General features: G+C 38.2%; 2 protein-coding genes across 3 annotated transcripts in view; one reads left to right on the forward strand and one right to left on the reverse strand.

Annotated features, from left to right (window-relative positions):
• LOC309806621 (filamin A-interacting protein 1-like) overlaps window positions 1-18756 on the forward strand; it is a 30969-nt gene extending 12213 nt beyond the window's left edge. Inside the window, exon 2 of the mRNA XM_082625502.1 lies at window positions 15615-18756. Coding sequence (XP_082481628.1) covers window positions 15730-18411 — 2682 coding nt within the window. The 5' untranslated portion in view covers window positions 15615-15729 and the 3' untranslated portion in view covers window positions 18412-18756. The remainder of the gene's footprint in view (window positions 1-15614) is intronic.
• Window positions 1-19105, reverse strand: part of CMSS1 (cms1 ribosomal small subunit homolog) — a 392023-nt gene that overhangs the window by 347634 nt on the left and 25284 nt on the right. The window lies entirely within an intron of this gene.

Raw genomic sequence — 19105 nt, forward strand, 5'->3', positions numbered from 1 at the left:
GTAGACTGGTTAAGCTAAAAGAACACATGCTTTGTAGGCAGTGAATTTTTATTCTGGTTTGGTTATTTGTGCTATTTGGTAGTTATTTAACCTCTCTAAATTTTAGTTTTTTGGTCCTTACCCCCATCTGTAAAATAGGAATAATACTTACCTCATAAGGTTGTTTTAAGGATTAAGTAAGATCAAGTGGCACAGAGTAGACCCTCAGTATGCTTGTTTCTTGTTCGCTATAAACTAAATCCCACACTGATAGCAACTGGGAATTGCAGTCTGTGTTCTGGTACCAGGGCTACCATAACAATGGTATTATTTAGTCTTCCTGGGCTTCAGTTTCTTAACTAAGAAAATGCACATGCTACACACAGACATTATAAAAACAGATATACATCAGTTAAGGTGTTGTTATAAAATTATAATCAAATAACATTACTATTACAATTTATCTTAATATTAAAAATTCAAAACAGCAAAAGTATGACTACTGTTTCTCTATGTTACTTCATCTCAAAAATCCTGTAAATTTTAATTTTTTAAGCATGAAGTTGTAAAGATTTATTTAGCAGCCATGTTGACTTTTATTCCCTTTTTCTGTCCCTGCTTAAGAACACTGATCTAATAGAAAGATCTCTGGGACTTCCTTGGCAGTCCAGCGGTTAAGACTTCGCCCTCCAGTGCAGGGGGTGTGGGTTCGATTCCTGGTCGGGGAGCTAAGATCCCACATGCCTTGGGGCCAAAAAACCAGAAAACATAAAACAGAACCAATATTGTAACAATTCAATAAAGACTTCAAAAATGGTCCACATCAAAAAAATCTTAAAAAAAAATCTCAAAGAAAATATTTAACTGCAAAAACCAAGGTGAAGGATAAAGAGAGTTTATAGTAAGCTATTTTTTGTATAAAAAAGGGAGAGACTAAGAATCTTTATTGGTATTTGCTTATTTACTCATAAAGGCACTATAGAAGTACATGTAAGAAACTAATATCAGTGGTTGTAAGTTGGGGAAGAGGAACTGGCAGATGAAGGATGAGGTAGGACCCTATACCTTTTAATATACATATTTGGAGACGTATATATTCAGGAATGCTAATCTGAAATCCAAGACTGAAATTCAGACTTTCTTGAAGAGTTAAAACTGAGCAAAGTAAACTTTGTATAATTAAAAAGTTAAGTATACAACAGTATGATAACCTCAAATAACTTCTTTCTCAGATAATCTGAGTATCCCTCAACCTGTTATTTGTATTTTTTTCTGAAATGTTCAAAAAACATTATAAAATATCCTCAATAGTCCTCTCCACATTTTCCACTATGGAAACTAAGCCCAGCAGTAGCACATACAGAAAGAGACTGCATCCGTCAGCCCACCCCACCTCCGAGTCCCCAGGCAGACAAGTCTAGGAGCATATTATCTCAGCAGAGAACGTCACTGCACGTTTACATGCAAGGAACGAAGAACAGGAGAAAGAGGAGCAGAAATCAAAGAGGCTTTGGGAGAATCAGCTATTAGTATCTGTTGTGATATGCTGGCATTTCACTGGATAATACACATTCAAAGCACGTTCTCTTCCAGGAAGGGAGAAGAGCTGTGGTATAGATCTGTGAACAAAAGAGAAATGGGGAATACTGATCCCAAATATATTTGAGCAGCAAACAGTGAAGAAGAGTTATGAATGTCAGAGACAACTAACACAAAGAGATCTAACAGAAGTTTTCCAAAAAATCAACTATGCCCTAAAATGGTGGTTACAGCCAGAGGTGACATTTCCCCCCCACCCCCGAGGTATTCTGCAATGTTGGGAGACGTTGTTTGATTGTCACAACAGAGCTGGGGGTGCTGAGTTACTTCTGGCATCTAGTCGGTAGAGGCCAGGGGTGCTGCTAAACACCCTGCAATGCACAGGCAGTCCCCACACCAAAGAGTCATCCAGCCCAAGATGTCAGTACTGCCAAAGCCGAGAAACCCCAGCCCACCAATGATAATCAGTATAGCAAACCATGTGCATGGCTGAAAAGATCCATGAATGGCCTGAAGATAGATCACAGTAAATAGATTATGGAGTCATATCTTTCATTCTAGTGTCAATTCGGACTCTGTCTCTCCCAGGTGACCGTTACATGAGGCAGCCCATTGTGGCTGAGATGTTCTTCTATACTGTCATCATCAGTACAGTTTCCTACTTCTAGTGGTAACTGATATGTATTGTGCCAGGCAGTATGCTAGGAGCTTTTGTATAGATTGTTTTACTTGATCCTTGGAACAGCACTATTATGAGGGAGGTTCCAGTATTATCCCCATTCTACAGATGAAGAAAATGAGATTTGTAGAGGTTAAATTGCTTGCTCAGTCACACTAGGTAGAGTGGGGAAGCCAAGACTCAGGTCTGAAAGTTGAACTCCAAAATCTGAATTTCTCCCCCAGCACTACCCTGCCCCCCACAGTATTCTATTGCCTCTTTCCCATTTGCGCCTTGGTGCTGGTGAGCGTACTTGCTCCCTGTCAGTCATCTTGCCTGGCCCTTGTCACCCAGTCACCTGCACCGTTTACTGCCATCTACTGCTGGAGCAGTAGGGAATAGGCAGTAGACAGGACATCATTCCTATCCTAAAGAAGGCTACCATGGTGGAGCAAACAAATATGATCCAGAAGAACACAGATCACAAAGAGTACCAAATCAACCACAGAGAGCGGGAGGAAGGAATGGAAGGAATGATAAACAGTCAAAATGTTAGGAACCTGGGAACAAGCCCAATATCATCATTACCATCAACTTAAACTTGAAGGTGGCTCTGCATGCCATGTACAAGGCAAGGTGCTCTCAGGAATATAGGAGCACACTCAAGTCTGTGACAGTCCAAGGCACCACATGCTGGGTGGCTTTTTGAATACTTCTTCCCAGGCAGCCGGGGAAGGCACCATGGCTGTGGGAGGCCTAGGTAGGCCTTGACGGACCAGGGAGATGAAACTTCCAGTCTGCTGAGGACCTGAAGTCTCAATCTGTTGAAAGACAGGCTAGTTTTTTTCCCTTTGTTTGTTTTTTTGGTGTAGTAGCAATCAAAATGGAAAGTCTGGAAAAAAAAAATGTTAAAACACTGATCTGAGGGATCTTTTTCAAACCTCATTCAGAGTGGGGAGGCGGGGAGAAGAACATGAAAAGAAAAGTGAGTAGGCTCTTTAGTGTAGTAGTATACTCACAGTAATTTTTTTTTAAGTTTCTTCGTGATAGCTATAATATATTCAAAGCAAAGAATCTATTTCAGTAAATGGCAAAAAGACAAATCCATCTGAGTAGATACTTTTTAATACAGAAAATTAAAATGGGGGATGAGGAAGCATAAGCTTAGTGGTATTCAATGAACATCCATCATCCGATAGTTCTTTCTAGAAAGTTCCTTAATTGACAATACAGCACTGAAGAAGTAACAACATATAATTCAGGCTCTAAGTAATTATCGTGGTACAAATTTACACATGCTGTCCTTATTGTCACTCCCTTGTTAGTTCTGATTTCCTCTCCTGGGCCTAGACTGAGCACCTTTTTAAGTCTCCACCTGGCCCTTTGATTGGAGTGTGCAGAGTCTCCTAGGCCAGATTCCATGGTCTCAAAATGAAAATATTCTCCTTGTAGCCTTACTCCCCAAGCTCTGTGCCTGTGAGCTCTTAGACTGACCTTTTTCTAGTTCTGAAACCTTGCCTTTCAGCAGTTTTTCTTTCTAGGAGACCCTTTGTCTCAGTTTCTTTGCTCTTTTTCCTTCTTTTTTAAAAAAGATTTGTACCAATCCTGGTCCCTCTGCTCAATCTGAGGATTTCATAAGCTCCTCTTAGGATCCGGTTTCTCTGCTAAAAGCTCCCTCCTTATAATTAGTAGGTCATTGATGATCTGCATCTTATTAATTCACTTCCTCTGACCCCTGGGGAGCCAAACAAGATTGTTCAGATGTTGAAGAGTTCTGACTCACTCCCATTTTTACTGTATATTCCTCTGACACCAGCTAAAGCCTTCTCCATCACTTCATACCCTAATTCTTGCTTCAAACAGTGAAGGAAAACAGCAACCCAGTTTTCTGGATCTGGACCCATTTATGGTGTCTCTAAATGATCTCAATGATGATGACAGTATCTTCAGTAACAAGGACATAAAGCAGACACAGATTTATACTCATATTTGGCTAGCAGATGCCAAAAAAAGTGTTACTGTTCTTCTAGATCTTGCTGACCAAGTCAAATGAATCAAGCATTACATTATGACTATGGTATGCTGTAGCTGTAATTTTTTTTAAAAACCTTTAACTTGTGAGAGAAATAAAAGGAAGCAGCATACATAGAATAAAAAAGACTAGTCATAGCTATTTTTATGAGTGCTCCTAAAAATTAGACTAAACAGTGAAAAGTCCCATTGAAAAAGCAGAGTAGAGCAAGGAAACATAAATTACAGGCCTGATTACCGAGAACCTATCTCAACCTAAGGAAGCTTTCTAACAAATTCCATGTAATCACTCTGCAAACTGCTTAGAATTCTGTGGTTATTTAACCATAAACATGGCTGCTATCAATGCAATGCAACAATTAAAACTACATATTAGATAAAAATTGCTTAAAGATACAGTGGGACATCATTATAATCAGACTATCAAAGTCTAGCCATGAGAGCAGATATAAAAATGAATAAAGCATTATATGTAGTTTTCTGCTTATTAATGAACATGTTAAATCAAGAAGAAAAAGTAATGTATTAAACTAGTGCTGGAAGAATGAAAGCAAATATAGGAATTGAGGCCCATCGAGGTGAAGTTACACAGTCAGGACTAGAATGAGAGATACACTATTTCATATGTCTTAAGAAAAGACCAAACAGGACTTGGTATCATCACATTGTTTGGTTGTTGATGGGAAACTATTATAAGTTATGACCAGAGTAAGGTCTGCAAGTATACAGGCAGGTTTTAACAGAAAAAGGTAAACTGAAAAATAACAGGCACAGTACTTTGCACATAGTAGGTGCTCACTGTAATTGCCTCATAAAAGTCTGAAGTAAATTAAATGTCTGCCGACCTGCACAGCACTGTGAATGAACCCATTTAAGAACCAGGTCACTCAGTGGTTTCCATGCCCTTATTTCAAATTGTGGTTTCAAACAAAACACGATGTCTTATGGAGGCAGTTTTGTCACGTAGGATTTTTCTAAAAACTAGGAAAGAGGTATTTGAAGGCAGGGAATCTTCCATCTATCTATGATGGGGAGCAACTAGTTTTATTAACAACGTAAACATTAAAGCAGTGAGTAGGCCAGTGAATCTGGGGACTTCATCAGTATGAAGCGAAGGGCTCACTCAGCAACAGCCTGAAGAAGGTGACAGCCTAAACCAGAGACTTTTCCAGAGAAAGACATATTTGCCATTTATGCTTCAGCTATCTATTCTCGAGATGAACAGTGATTCTCAAACTATGGCCCCTTTCAAGAGGTCTATGAGGTCAAAGCTATTTTCATAATAACGCTATCTTTTTCATTCATTCCCTCACAAGCATAAAAGGAGTTCTCCAAAGGCTACGTGACATGTGGTGACGTCATTGCTCTTACAGCTGATGGAATGTGTGAAACAGATTTGAGAATCCAGCTGCCTTCAATTAAGCCAGGCATTAGAGTTTGCAAAAATATAAAACAACCCTTCCCACTAAGTGTTTGGGTTAGAAAAAGTTATTTTTCATAAAAACATCTTATTTATGTTAACATATAGTGGGTTTATTATTTTTAATGAATAAATATATAAATACTTTAAAATATCTTGGTCTGAATTTCTAATACTATAAATATTGACAGACATAACCCACATAATCAAAAGCTCTTTAGAGTCCTCAATGATTTTTTTAAGAGCATAAAGGAATCATGAGACCAAAAAGTTTGAGAACCACTACTCTGGAGGCTTTACTGAGTTGCACTGAAATTATATGCTCATTCTTTCCCTAAAGCCTACAAACTCTGGGGGACAGGAACCCTCCCTGTTCATCTCAGTATAGTCCCAGTATTATATACTTTGTTGTTTGCAAATTAAATGAACAAAAGTGTTGCCATATTCATAACATCAGAAACTGTAAATTCAAGTCCATATAGTAAATACAGTGGGTATTTGTCCTCTAAAAGATGACAGGTGAGAAACTAAGCTGACTCTGAAGTTGTTCACTACTTATAGGTTGATTTCTATAGCTACCAGAAACAACACAATGCCATTAATGGCTTGTGGTTTTATAGCTTGATAATCACGCTAAGCTTATTTATATGGGCCGGTTGTATGAAAAACTGGGAAAGGATCTGGAAAAGTAGGAACATAATTGATGTGTTAGGGTGGTCAGACCATAGGTGAATATTTCCTTTTCAGTTTCATTGTTGTTGATGTAATGTTGCTTGTGTAATAAACAAACATATTTGTTCAGTAGAGCTCTGGCTCTGAGGAAAAAATAAAAAGGACCACTCCTTTGTTTGCAGAGATGAAATAACCAAAGGAGAGTGGGGGGCTAGGATGTGGACATTTACCACCCATCTCCCTTCTCCTCAAACAAGCAAGCACATACAGTTCTAATGAAGGGATCCGAAGAATGAAGAACAGTCTCAGTTCTTTCCAGAGGCCAGTGTACTTGGAGAACACCAATGGGAAAACCATTTACAGCTAATTTTCTTAAATACCTAAAACCAGGCACATGGTAAACACCAGAGCACCTTCTTTTAAAAATGAATAAAATTAGTGAGGACAACACTACAGTATTTCCCACAGGAAAATGTTCATTCATTCATTCAAAAAGCCATTCATTTGGTACCTTCTGTATGTAAGGGCTTTGTAGTAGACAATATAGAAGACACAAATGAATCAGACATGTGTCCTGTTCTTAAGAAGCTTATATTTTAGTAATGTTGATTGTAATGTACATAAATAAAACACAAATCAAAAGTAATGAGAATTACATATAAGTTATTATGGGTATGACTGGCATTATAGCATTTAGACACACCATCTGTTTCATTATGTGTGTTATATGATGCATATTACTAACAGTGTCTTACTTAGAGGAGATAAAATACATTCACACATGTGTGCTGACATGTGTGTAAATAAAAACTGAAAAGATGCTCTGAATGTATACTTTGTAATAAGGAACCAGAATTATGATTAGTACCAAAGAATGCTCAAGATTACACACGTGATTCGTTTTGAAAAACACAAGGAGCTGGCATTGCACAGAATAATAGTGATAAACTACAGTAAGTTATGACAGTTCCGAGCCATAATAGAAACTTTAAAGAAGAGCTGTCATAAGCCACTGCTGTAAGCCAGTTTGGATTTAACTACCTCACATTTGTGTACATAAAACCAGCTCTACAACCTGTTTTTACTGGACAGGATTCAATGAATGTTCCTATAATCCGCTCATGTCAGTACTTGAACATGAATATGAGTACTCCAAGACAGTATTCTTCAAACTGGAGTACACATACTCTTGTGGGTACACAAAGAATTTCCAGAGATATAAGCATGGAGAGCTTTAAGGGAATCAATGTCTACATCTGCAATTCACACACATGCTTTCTGCCAGAAGAAAAGTGCTCGTGCTCTACAAGTTTCCTTTTCTAACAACCCTTTCAAAAGAGTCTTCTTCTTACTTAACAAAATCTTACCAAATTAATGTAAGATCTTCTTACATTGTATATTCCTGGGTTGGAAACCCCTCTGGGGCACAGACAAAGGGACAACTCTAGAAATACTCCTGATAGAGTCCTATGAGAGCAGAGCAGCAGCAGCTTCAGAACCAACCACTGGATGGATATAGGCAAATAACAGTGCCTGTTATTCCATCTGGGGACAACTCAGGGTAATAAGCTCTTGTTCCTCATCTCTTCTAGAAGTGAAATGGTTGCCAGAAGGATGTGTATTTACACTTTTACTTAAGTTGAAAAATGAAGCCAGACTTTTCCTGAATGTCTGATTTGGTTGACTGGTTTGCCAGTGATGACTTTTAGATTATATGGCAGACGTTAATATATATCTTTTGCAATTATTTAAACCTTGAATAAAAAATTCTAGATGCCAGCTTTAAAATGTGTGAAGGCGTACTTAGTTAAAAAAAATTCTTTTAGAACAAATTACCGAAAGAGAATTAAGAAAACAATTCCATTTACAATAGTATCAAAATGAATAAAATACTTAGGAATAAATTTAACCAAGGAAGTAAAAGATCTGTATAGTAAAACTATAAGACATTGATGAAATAAAATAAAGAAGACACAGATAAATGGACTGATGTTCCATGTTCATGGATTGGAAGAATTAATATTGTTAAAATGTCCATACTATCCAAATGATCTACAGATTCAATGTAATTCCTATCAAAATTCCAATGTAATTTTTCACAGAAATAGAAAAAACAATCCTAAAATGTACATGGAACCACAAAAGACCCTGAATAGCCAAAGCAATCTTGATCAAGAACAAAGCTGGAGGCATCACATGTCCTGATTTCAAACTATACTAGAAGCCTATAATAATCAAAACAGTTGGTATTGGCATAAAAAAAGACACAGAGACCAGTGAAACACAAAAGAGATCCCAGACATAAACCCATCCATATACAGTCAATTAATTTTCAAAAAAGGAGCCAAGAATATACAAGGGGGAAAGGATAGTCTCTTCAAAAACTGCTGCTGGGAAAACAGGATATTCACATGCAAAAGAATGAAACTGGACTCCTGTCCTACTTTATACACAAAAATCAACTCAGAATGGATTAAGGATTTGAACCTAAGACCTGAAACTAGAAGTCCTAGAAAAAAAATATAGGGGGAAGCTCCCTGACACTGGTCTTGGCAATGATGTTTTGAATCTGACACCAAAAGCAAAGGTAACAGAAGTAAAAATAAGCAGATAGGACTACATCAAACTAAAAAGAGCTTCTGCACAGCAGAGGAAACCATGAACAAAATGAAAAGGTATCCTATGGAATGGGAGAAAATATTTGCAAACCATATATAACTGATAAGGGGTTATTATCCAAAATATACAAAGAACTCATACAACTCAAAGCAGAAAATTCAAGTAATCCAATTAAAAAATGGGCAAAGGACCTGAACAGACATTTTTCCAAAGAAGACATACAAATGGCCAACAGGTATATGAAAAGGCACTCCACATCACTAATCATCAGGGAAATGCAGATCAAAATCACAATGAGATATCATCTCACGTCTGTGAGGATGTCTATTATCAAAAAGATGAGATAACAAATGCTAGGGAGGATGTGGAGAAAAGGGAACTGCTGCACACTGCAGATGGGAATGTAAACTGGTACAGCCACTATAGAAAAAAGTGTAGAGGTTACTCAAGAAATTAAAAATAGAACTACCATGTGATCCTTTGGTATATATCCCAAGGAAATGAAATCACTATCTTGAAGAAATATCTGTACTCCCATGTTCACTGCACCATTATTCACTATAGCCAAGGTATGGAAACAGTCTGAGTGTCTGACAACAGATGAATGGGTAAAGAAAATGTGGTGTTTATGGGTGCATATATACAAATGTATTTTACATATATAAATATGTTACATATGTAAATGCATATATGTAAATATATGTAAAGTATATTTTATACAATGTATGTAAAAGTGTATAATATATATAATGTATACATATGTATTAATATATAATACATTATATATCTACAGTACATATATACATTCACATGCGTGTACACACACATATATGTGTGGGAATATACACACACGTGTATATATATGGTAGAATATTATTCAGCCTTTAAAAAGAAGGAAATCCTGCCATTTGCAATAACATGGATGAACCTAGAGGGCATTATGCAAAGTGAAGTAAGCTAGGCAGAGACAGACAAACAGTGCATGGTATTACTTAAATGTGGAATCTAAAAAAATAGTTGAACTCAGAAAGAGAGTAGAATGGTGGTTGCCGGGGACTGGGGGAATGGGGGAAATAGGGAGGGGCTGGTAAAACTATAGTTATAAGATGAATACTGTCTGAGGTTATCATGTATAACACGGCGATTACAGTTGATAATACTGTATTTTATAATTGAAATTTGCTGAGAGAATAGAACCTAAGTGTTCTTACACACACAAAAAAGGTGAACATGTGAGGTAATGGAACTATTAACTTGGCGGGAATCCTTTCATAATTCATATATATGTATATCAAATCATCACATTGCATACTTTAAATATCTTATAATTTTATTTTTCAATTATACCTCAATAAGTAAAAAAGACAGCATTTGCTAAAAGAAAGTGCTATAATTACTCTTTACACAGGAACAAATTAATTGTACATAATAGAAAATTATTTTAGGAGTTATGAGCAAACATTTGAAAACCACTGCTCTGTGAGATATGAACTAAAAAGAATGCAAGCACAATGATAAGTGAGAATTTTTCTTTAGGCTGATAAGTTTCTCTAACACACAGAGTGTTCCTGGAGAAAGACACTTCAGATGTGGACCAGGTCCATGTACTAGTTTGTGTTCTTTGTTGGAGAGGCAATGTAGTATGGGGAAAGAGAACAGGCTATGTCTGCCCCTTCCTGATCTTTCTGACCCTCAATTTTCATGGCTGTAAAATAGAGAATAATCTCAAACCCTATAGGCTCACCTGAGAATTAGAAGCAATAGCTGTACTACTGACTTAGCTCAGTGCTTGGCAGCACATCACTGGCACTAAAAGAATGGTAGCATTCTTTTACCAGAATTCTTTTACTACGGTATATAGTTTCAAATAATTTTAGTCTTTGGGCTAGAACTAAAGTTATTTACTGCCTTTTTTAAGGTGAAAATTTAGCTACTAATCGAACACCTATGGTATGCATTTTAAGTCATTTTTTCCAGTAATGATGACAGATTTTAGATTAGTCATTAGTCCTACCTGATGTTCTGTGTGAGAAAAATGGATGGCCCTGTAGGTCAGGAATATATGCTATGCCGACAGTTTGGGGTATTATCAATGATGAACAATTGGCTGAGTTAATATTGGGCCAGAATACCATTTCCAGAAAACATCTGACACATACATAGTAAAGCCTTAGTCAGTCCTGGCATCACATGGGAGCATGCTGTAATGCAAATTTTGAGGCCCATCCCCTTCGTACAAAATTGGAATCTGCCATTTAACAAGATTCCCAGGTGATTCAAATGAACCTTAAACTGTGAGAAGCACTGGTAAGGAACAGGCTCTGAGCAGAGAAGATACAATCACCAGGTGTATATGTAACTCAGGCGGGAAAGATGAGTCAGGCAGGACCATAAAGAGTCTAACTTCTAATGACAGACCGGCATATACACGTGTATAAACACACACACAACACGAACACAGGCTTAGATCAGTGGTTCTCAACTGGGGGTGATGCTGCACCCCCAGAAGATACTGGCCAATGTCTGGAGATATTTTTGGTTGTTACAACTGGGGAGATGTTACGAGCATCTACTGAGACCAAAGATGCTGCTAAACATCTTACAGGGCCCTCCACCATAAAGAATCAGTTGGCCCAAAACATCATTAGTGCTGACGTTGAAGAAACCCTAGCATAGATTATACAAACATATTAATTGGAAAAGGCACAAAGGCATATTAATTGGAACTATTCATGGGAAAAGGAGCAGTAATTTGACCTCACAGTTCTGAGGGGAAGAATTTCATATCTGGACATCCCAAGGTCTATGCTGCTTTCAAGATTGTGAGTACCCTGGTTAAAAGCTCTCAAAATCACTAATTTGCTGTTACTAGCAAAACCAGAGTCAATGATAATCTGTATTAGCATAAAAAGTCAGTCAGCATCAATGCCTAGAGCCTGTTAATATGCAAAGAAAAATAATGGAGACAGAAAATTGTTACTGTTTGGTTTAAAACCCAATCCTACTGAAGAAAGAAGCTGCCATAGGACCCTCAAACTCCACACCCTTCTTACCAAAAAGATACCAAGTCTATACCCTCATTGTACACGTCCACAATCCCTTGTCTGCAATTTCAAAGATCTAAAAACTACATAAAGTTTTTGCTAAATTGTGGCAGCAAAACTTCTTATCTGAACTCATTTGGCAGCAAAACCTGAATGGATGTGAGGTTATTTATTATCTTAATTATCCCACTTAATGTAACTATTCACATGGTTCACTGTAAAAGTATTCAGAGGTTTGCTTAGGAGGTGGTGCCAGAGGCCTTACTGAAGCTGTTATGTAATATATGGTGGATGCTCCTTACTGCTCCTTACTGCCCCTCTAAAATTTGAAAACTCTAGAATTTTGGAAACATTTGGCTTTGGAAATTCTAGATAAGTGATTGTGGACCTCAAATAACTAAAATGCAGTCAACTCTCAGCAAATATTTGCTGAAAGCATTCAAATATATATTTGAAAGAAAAAAAATAACCTAGTCAACTATATGTGTGTATATACACATAAACACACACACTTGTATTATACACTCACATAAATATATATATATCCCTGCATTAGTAGTTACCATTGTGGCAATTAGCTTCCTTGTTTAGGGCACTGTGCACAACAGGCCAGGCTTGCAGCTTCAAATCTTGTAAGACCAGCTAACTTTACAAAGAAACACCTTTCTTCAAGACTATAAATTAACCTCAAACTTTATCCTTCAAAATGCTTCTGGATATAAGGCAAGAAATAGTGAATGATTTAGGATCAACCCATTCACCATACCAGAAGTGCTGATTCCAATTCAGTAGCATAACCAGTGTCTCTGTCTCTCTCTTTTTTTTCTCTCTCTCTCATACTTACATCACAACCCTGCAATGTGTAATAGCATTACAAGCACCCAACTGGCTCTGGAAAGGTTCCATCAGGGCCTCCCTCCTATCCTGGATTCACATTGGTTGATGGTTGGGGGTATAACTCTTTCTGCATATAAATTCCTATTTTCCTCCCTGAAAGGCTTTACCTGACTAGCCTGTTGACAGTCCTAAGGTGTGCTCATGGGACTGGTCCAGGGGAATAGCAGGCTGTTAGGAAACAAGTAGTAAGGAAATGCTGAGAGCAAATGTATTCGAATTGTCAGTTTCATGTGTCTAACTGTGTAAGATGGGGCTTGGAAACAGATGGGGATACCAGCCGGTTTTCAGAAACCATGAAAAAGATAAATGAACTTGCACCATGATGAAAAAGATGCATCATGCTTGCTGCTGAAAACACTCAACACAATGGAAACTGAAGCGTCTTCAAAATCTTTTTTGCCAGTTATGGCAATGCTAAGATTCACTGATGACCATTCAATTTTAATGTTCTTTTCATTATACTTCAAACAGTCTTCCCTCCTTCGTATCCTAAGAAAACATACCTTCTTCTCATGAAAATGAAATAGCACATGGTATTATTTAATAAGTTGAAAAATCCTGAAAAGTTTTTGTGAAACTTTTCTCTAATAAAATTCTAAGAACTGTGATGTAGAGAGGGGAAAATATTTCGCTGCAGTACTGTTAAATACCATTCTAATGCTAAGGTGGGAGGAAGAAGCACTTTGCCAAAGTTTCTGTAACCACTTCACCACCAAAGCAGTTTCCCATGGACTCTGCCACTGGGTTGTGAAGTCCCACTACCTTTCAGGAGGGAGCTGCCGTGTTTCTCTTCTCAGGTTCCCATGTGTCCCAAATAGGGAGTGGGACAGAGCCAGAAGCCATGGGCAAGCCTCTTGCCAAGACTGTGGATGAGATCATCAACCACCCCACCCCGGCATCCAGACCAGCTTCTTCAGAATTTCACAGCCCACAGCCCTTGGGCCAGCCTGTCAGGTTCTCAAAACAGGAAAAACTAAAAGTGGATCCTCCCCATAAAAAAGTTTGAAAGTTCTTTCATTATACAATTATTTTAAACACGTTCCTCTTGTGTAGTGTAATTACAGAAAAGTGGGTTAGAATCTCAAAAAGACTCTATTTCCAAGAAGAATACCCCAAGTTAACTTCCTTGTAAAATGTCCTCTCAAATCCTAAACAACTTTAAAAAGAAAGTTCTGTGGCAAGGATTAAAGACATGCATTGGATAGTTAACTCATTCCTAGTAGAAAAGATATATTAAAATATTATGAATTCTCTATGCTTGATCAGAGAACAAATATTTATAACTTCTCATTCATGACAAGTCCTTTAGTTCAATTTTTCAGGGATTCCATCCTATTTTAGCTTCTGTATAACAATACTGCAAAGCTGTAATTACATCCTCTATAATCAGCCCATTACCAGTGTAATTAAGGAGTGCCACAAATTTAAAACTATGACCTCAATACTGAGGGAAAAAATGTGTGGAAGAGAGTTTATATTGCAGGTAAATGGTCCTCCTGTTTTGTTGACAAACTTAAGACGTAAAGAAAAAAAATAACATGTTATCATAGAATCATCATTCAAGAGGGACTCATTATGTTCCTGATAAGAGTTTTTCCTCCATCATTTCTAACATGTCACTTATCAAGCTCTTTTGTATCAAATCCCATGCTCTTCCCAAGTATTATGAAAACTCTAAACCCCTTTAGGTGCCTGTCAATTACTCTCATTCAACTAACATCCACTGTGGGGATAGAGATATATGTGAATTGATTCCTGACACAATGTCAGGCTAGTGTAAACCAAATTTAAACTGGCAAATGGGTCCATCAGTAAAGGGCCTAACTTCTAAGCAATGTGAATAAATTTTATCTTAACTAAGAATCAGGAAGCTGATCACCAAACATTAATGTATCACATAACGGTTCAAGCCAACCATCTGATAAATATAATAATAACCACATTGGGCTTCCCTGGTAGCGCAGTGGTTGAGAGTCCGCCTGCCGATGCAGGGGACACGGGTTCGTGCCCCGATCCCGGAAGATCCCACATGCCGCGGAGCGGCTGGGCCCGCGAGCCATGGCCGCGGAGCCTGTGTGTCCGGAGCCTGTGCTCCGCAACGGGAGAGGCCACAGCAGTGAGAGGCCCGCGTACAGCAAAAAAAAAAAATAATAATAATAACCACATTAATAAAATGGATCAACAGCAACAGCACTTATCAAATGCTTATTATGTGCCAGCACGGTGAGAACCATAGACAAATTATCTCATTTAATTTTCACAGATGGACCCTGAGATAATACAATTTTTGCCTCCATTTTTCATAGAGGAAACTGAAGCCCTGGGGATGTTAAATAACTGCCCAGGTTAATTAGTTGGTAAGAGTAGGGCCAGTCTGGAAGCTTCCTCCAACTGAATCTCAAGCTTGTGTCTGTTTTTACAGCCTTCAGGCTATAATGTCTACTGATTATATGTTACACAAGCAATTTAAACCAAATATTCTTGCCCTCCTGGTGAACTGCAACTGTTACCAATCAATAAGGGGTGGCTAGTGTAAACCAAATTTTTTTTTACTACCTACCAAAGCAGGTAGTGAAAACAAAAAAAGCAAGACATCTGTTTAATCAAGATTCTCCTCCCCCATCAAATTCAGGAACTCCTTTCCATATACTGTATGAGTCGATACTGTCTTTCTAAATTACATAAATGTCTACTCACAGCTGACAAGTTACTAAAGCACCAGTTACAAAATAGAATGCGCTCTTGTATTTTTCAGATTAAAAAGGTTAATTGACCAAGAAACAGAGTCCCAGAAGAAGAAGGAGCAAGAAAAAGAGAAGAGGGTCACTGCCCTGAAAGAGGAGCTGACCAAACTGAAGTCTTTTGCTTTGATGGTGGTGGACGAACAACAAAGGCTGACGGCACAGCTTGCCCTTCAAAGACAGAAAATCCAAGAGCTAACCACGAGTGCAAAGGAAACACATGCTAAACTAGCCCTTGCTGAAGCCAGAGTTCAGGAAGAAGAGCAGAAGGCAACCAGACTAGAGAACGATCTGCAAACGCAGACCACAAAGTTTCACCAGAACCAAGAAACAATTATGGCGAAGCTCACCAATGAGGACAGCCAAAATCGCCAGCTTCGACAAAAGCTGGCAGCACTCAGCCGGCAAATAGATGAGTTAGAAGAGACAAACAGATCTTTACGAAAAGCAGAAGAGGAGCTGCAAGATATAAAAGAAAAAATTAACAAGGGAGAATATGGAAACTCCAGTATCATGGCTGAGGTGGAGGAGCTCAGGAAACGTGTGCTAGAAATGGAAGGGAAGGATGAAGAGCTCATAAAAATGGAGGAGCAGTGCAGAGATCTCAATAAGAGGCTGGAAAAGGAAACATCACAGAGTAAAGACTTTAAACTCGAGGTTGAAAAACTCAGTAAAAGAATTATGGCTCTGGAAAAATTAGAAGATGCTTTCAACAAAAGCAAACAAGAATGTTACTCTCTGAAATGTAATTTAGAAAAAGAAAGGATGACCACAAAGCAGTTATCTCAGGAACTGGAGAGTTTAAAGATAAGGATCAAAGAGCTAGAAGCCATTGAAAGTCGGTTGGAGAAGACAGAATTCACCCTAAAGGAGGATTTAACTAAACTGAAAACATTAACTGTGATGCTGGTAGATGAACGGAAAACAATGAGTGAAAAATTAAAGCAAACTGAAGATAAGTTACAAGCTGCTTCTTCTCAGCTTCAAGTGGAGCAAAATAAAGTGACAACGGTTACTGAGAAGTTAATTGAAGAAACTAAAAGGGCACTGAAGTCCAAAACTGATGTGGAAGAAAAAATGTACAGTGTAACGAAAGAGAGAGATGATCTAAAAAACAAACTGAAAGCGGAAGAAGAGAAAGGAAATGATCTCCTGTCCAAAGTTAACATGTTGAAAAACAGGCTTCAATCATTGGAAGCAATTGAGAAAGATTTCCTAAAAAACAAATTAAATCAAGATTCTGGTAAATCCACAATAGCATTACACCAAGAGAACAATAAGATTAAAGAGCTCTCTCAAGAAGTGGAAAGACTGAAACTGAAGTTAAAGGATATGAAATCCATTGAGGATGACCTCATGAAAACTGAAGATGAGTATGAGACTCTAGAACGAAGGTATGCTAATGAACGAGACAAAGCTCAATTTTTATCTGAAGAGCTGGAACATGTTAAAATGGAACTTGCCAAATACAAGTTAGCAGAAAAGACAGAGTCCAGTCATGAACAATGGCTTTTCAAAAGGCTTCAGGAAGAAGAAGCTAAATCAGGTCACCTCTCAAGAGAAGTAGATGCACTGAAAGAGAAAATTCATGAATACATGGCAACTGAGGACCTGATATGTCTCCTCCAGGGAGATCATTCAGTTCTGCAAAAGAAACTCAGTCAACAAGAAAACAGGAACAGAGATTTAGGAAGAGAGATTGAAAACCTCACTAAAGAGTTAGAGCGGTACCGTCATTTCAGTAAGAGCCTCCGGCCCAGTCTCAATGGAAGAAGAATCTCTGACCCTCAAGTATTTTCTAAAGAAGTTCAAACAGAAGCAGTAGACAATGAGCCACCTGATTACAAGAGTCTCATTCCTCTGGAACGAGCAGTCATCAACGGTCAGTTATATGAGGAGAGTGAGGACCAGAATGAGGACCCTAATGATGAGGAGTCTGCGCTGTCCTTCAAATGCAACTCATCTACCCCCTGTCCTGTTAACAGGAAGCTATGGATTCCTTGGATGAAGTCCAAGGAGGGCCATCCTCAGAATGGAAAAATACAAACTAAACCCAATGGCAACTTCGTGCAACCTGGAGATCTAGTCCTAAGCCACACACCTGGGCAGCCACTGCATATAAAGGTTACTCCAGACCATGTCCAAAACACAGCCACTCTTGAAATCACAAGTCCGACCACAGAGAGTCCTCACTCTTACACAAGCACTGCAGTGATACCAAACTGTGGCACCCCAAAGCAAAGGATAACCATTCTCCAAAATGCCTCCATAACTCCAGTGAAATCAAAAACCTCTGCTGAAGGCCTTATGAATTTAGAGCAAGGCATGTCCCCAATTACCATGGCAACCTTTGCCAGGGCACAGACCCCAGAGTCTTGTGGTTCCATAACTCCAGAAAGGACAATGTCACCTATTCAGGTTTTGTCTATTTCTGGTGCAGCTAGCTCCCCTGAGCAGGGACGCTCTCCAGAGCCGATAGAAATCAGTGCCAAGCACGCGATTTTCAGAGTCTCCCCTGATCGGCAGTCATCATGGCAGTTTCAGCGTTCAAACAGTAACAGTTCAAGTGTGATAACTACTGAGGATAATAAAATCCACATTCACTTAGGAAGTCCTTACATGCAAGCCGTAGCTAGCTCCGTGAGACCTGCCAGCCCCTCAGCATCACTGCAGGATAACCGAACTCAAAACTTAACTAATGGGCCACTAAACAAAACAACCAATAAAGTCACCAGCAGTATTACTATCACACCAACAGCCACACCTCTTCCTCGACAATCACAAATTACAGTAAGTAATATATATAACTGACCACCCTCCCTTATTTGGTTTATACCGATATTATTGCAAGGAACTCAGTCCTTTTTAATTATCCCTCCACATCCCTCAAAAGACTGACTGAACTTGTACTTTGGGAAGGTTTATGCATGAACTGTCCAAGAGTATCTGAAACTAACTGTTGCCTGCATAGTCATATCAAGCGTGCACTTACTGTATATTTTTTCATTTACATACCTGTATGGAAAATATTTAGTCTGCACTTGTATAAATACATCTCTATGTATTTCATTTTCCATAACTCACATTAATTTGACTGCAACTTGTCTTGGTGAAATACTTTAACATTATAAAGCAGTAAATAATTTGTTATTTTTACCATTGCTTGCTGAGTTTTCTTTTGGTCATTTTGTGTTCTTTTTTTTGCATGTATAATAGAATTTTATTTCCTGTTCATAATGTCTATTAATTCTTCCTTAAAAACAAACAGGACCTACTTCCCATATACAGTCAACTTCTGATCACATATTAGAGGAGGAGGAGGAAGTAGTTGAAATAAATGAAATTTTATGGCTCTTTGATTTCAAAGTGAACTATAAAATCTCTCAGGAGCAAACTTCATGCTTGAGATGTATCTCAATATCCCTGGTGCCCAGCACAGTGCTTAGCACGTGTTAGGAATTTAGTTACTTAATAAATGTTTACTGATAATCACTGAATAAAATAA

This window comes from Mesoplodon mirus (genome assembly GCF_964341445.2).
Source record: "Mesoplodon mirus genome assembly, chromosome: 6".
NCBI classification, from domain to species: domain Eukaryota; kingdom Metazoa; phylum Chordata; class Mammalia; order Artiodactyla; family Ziphiidae; genus Mesoplodon; species Mesoplodon mirus.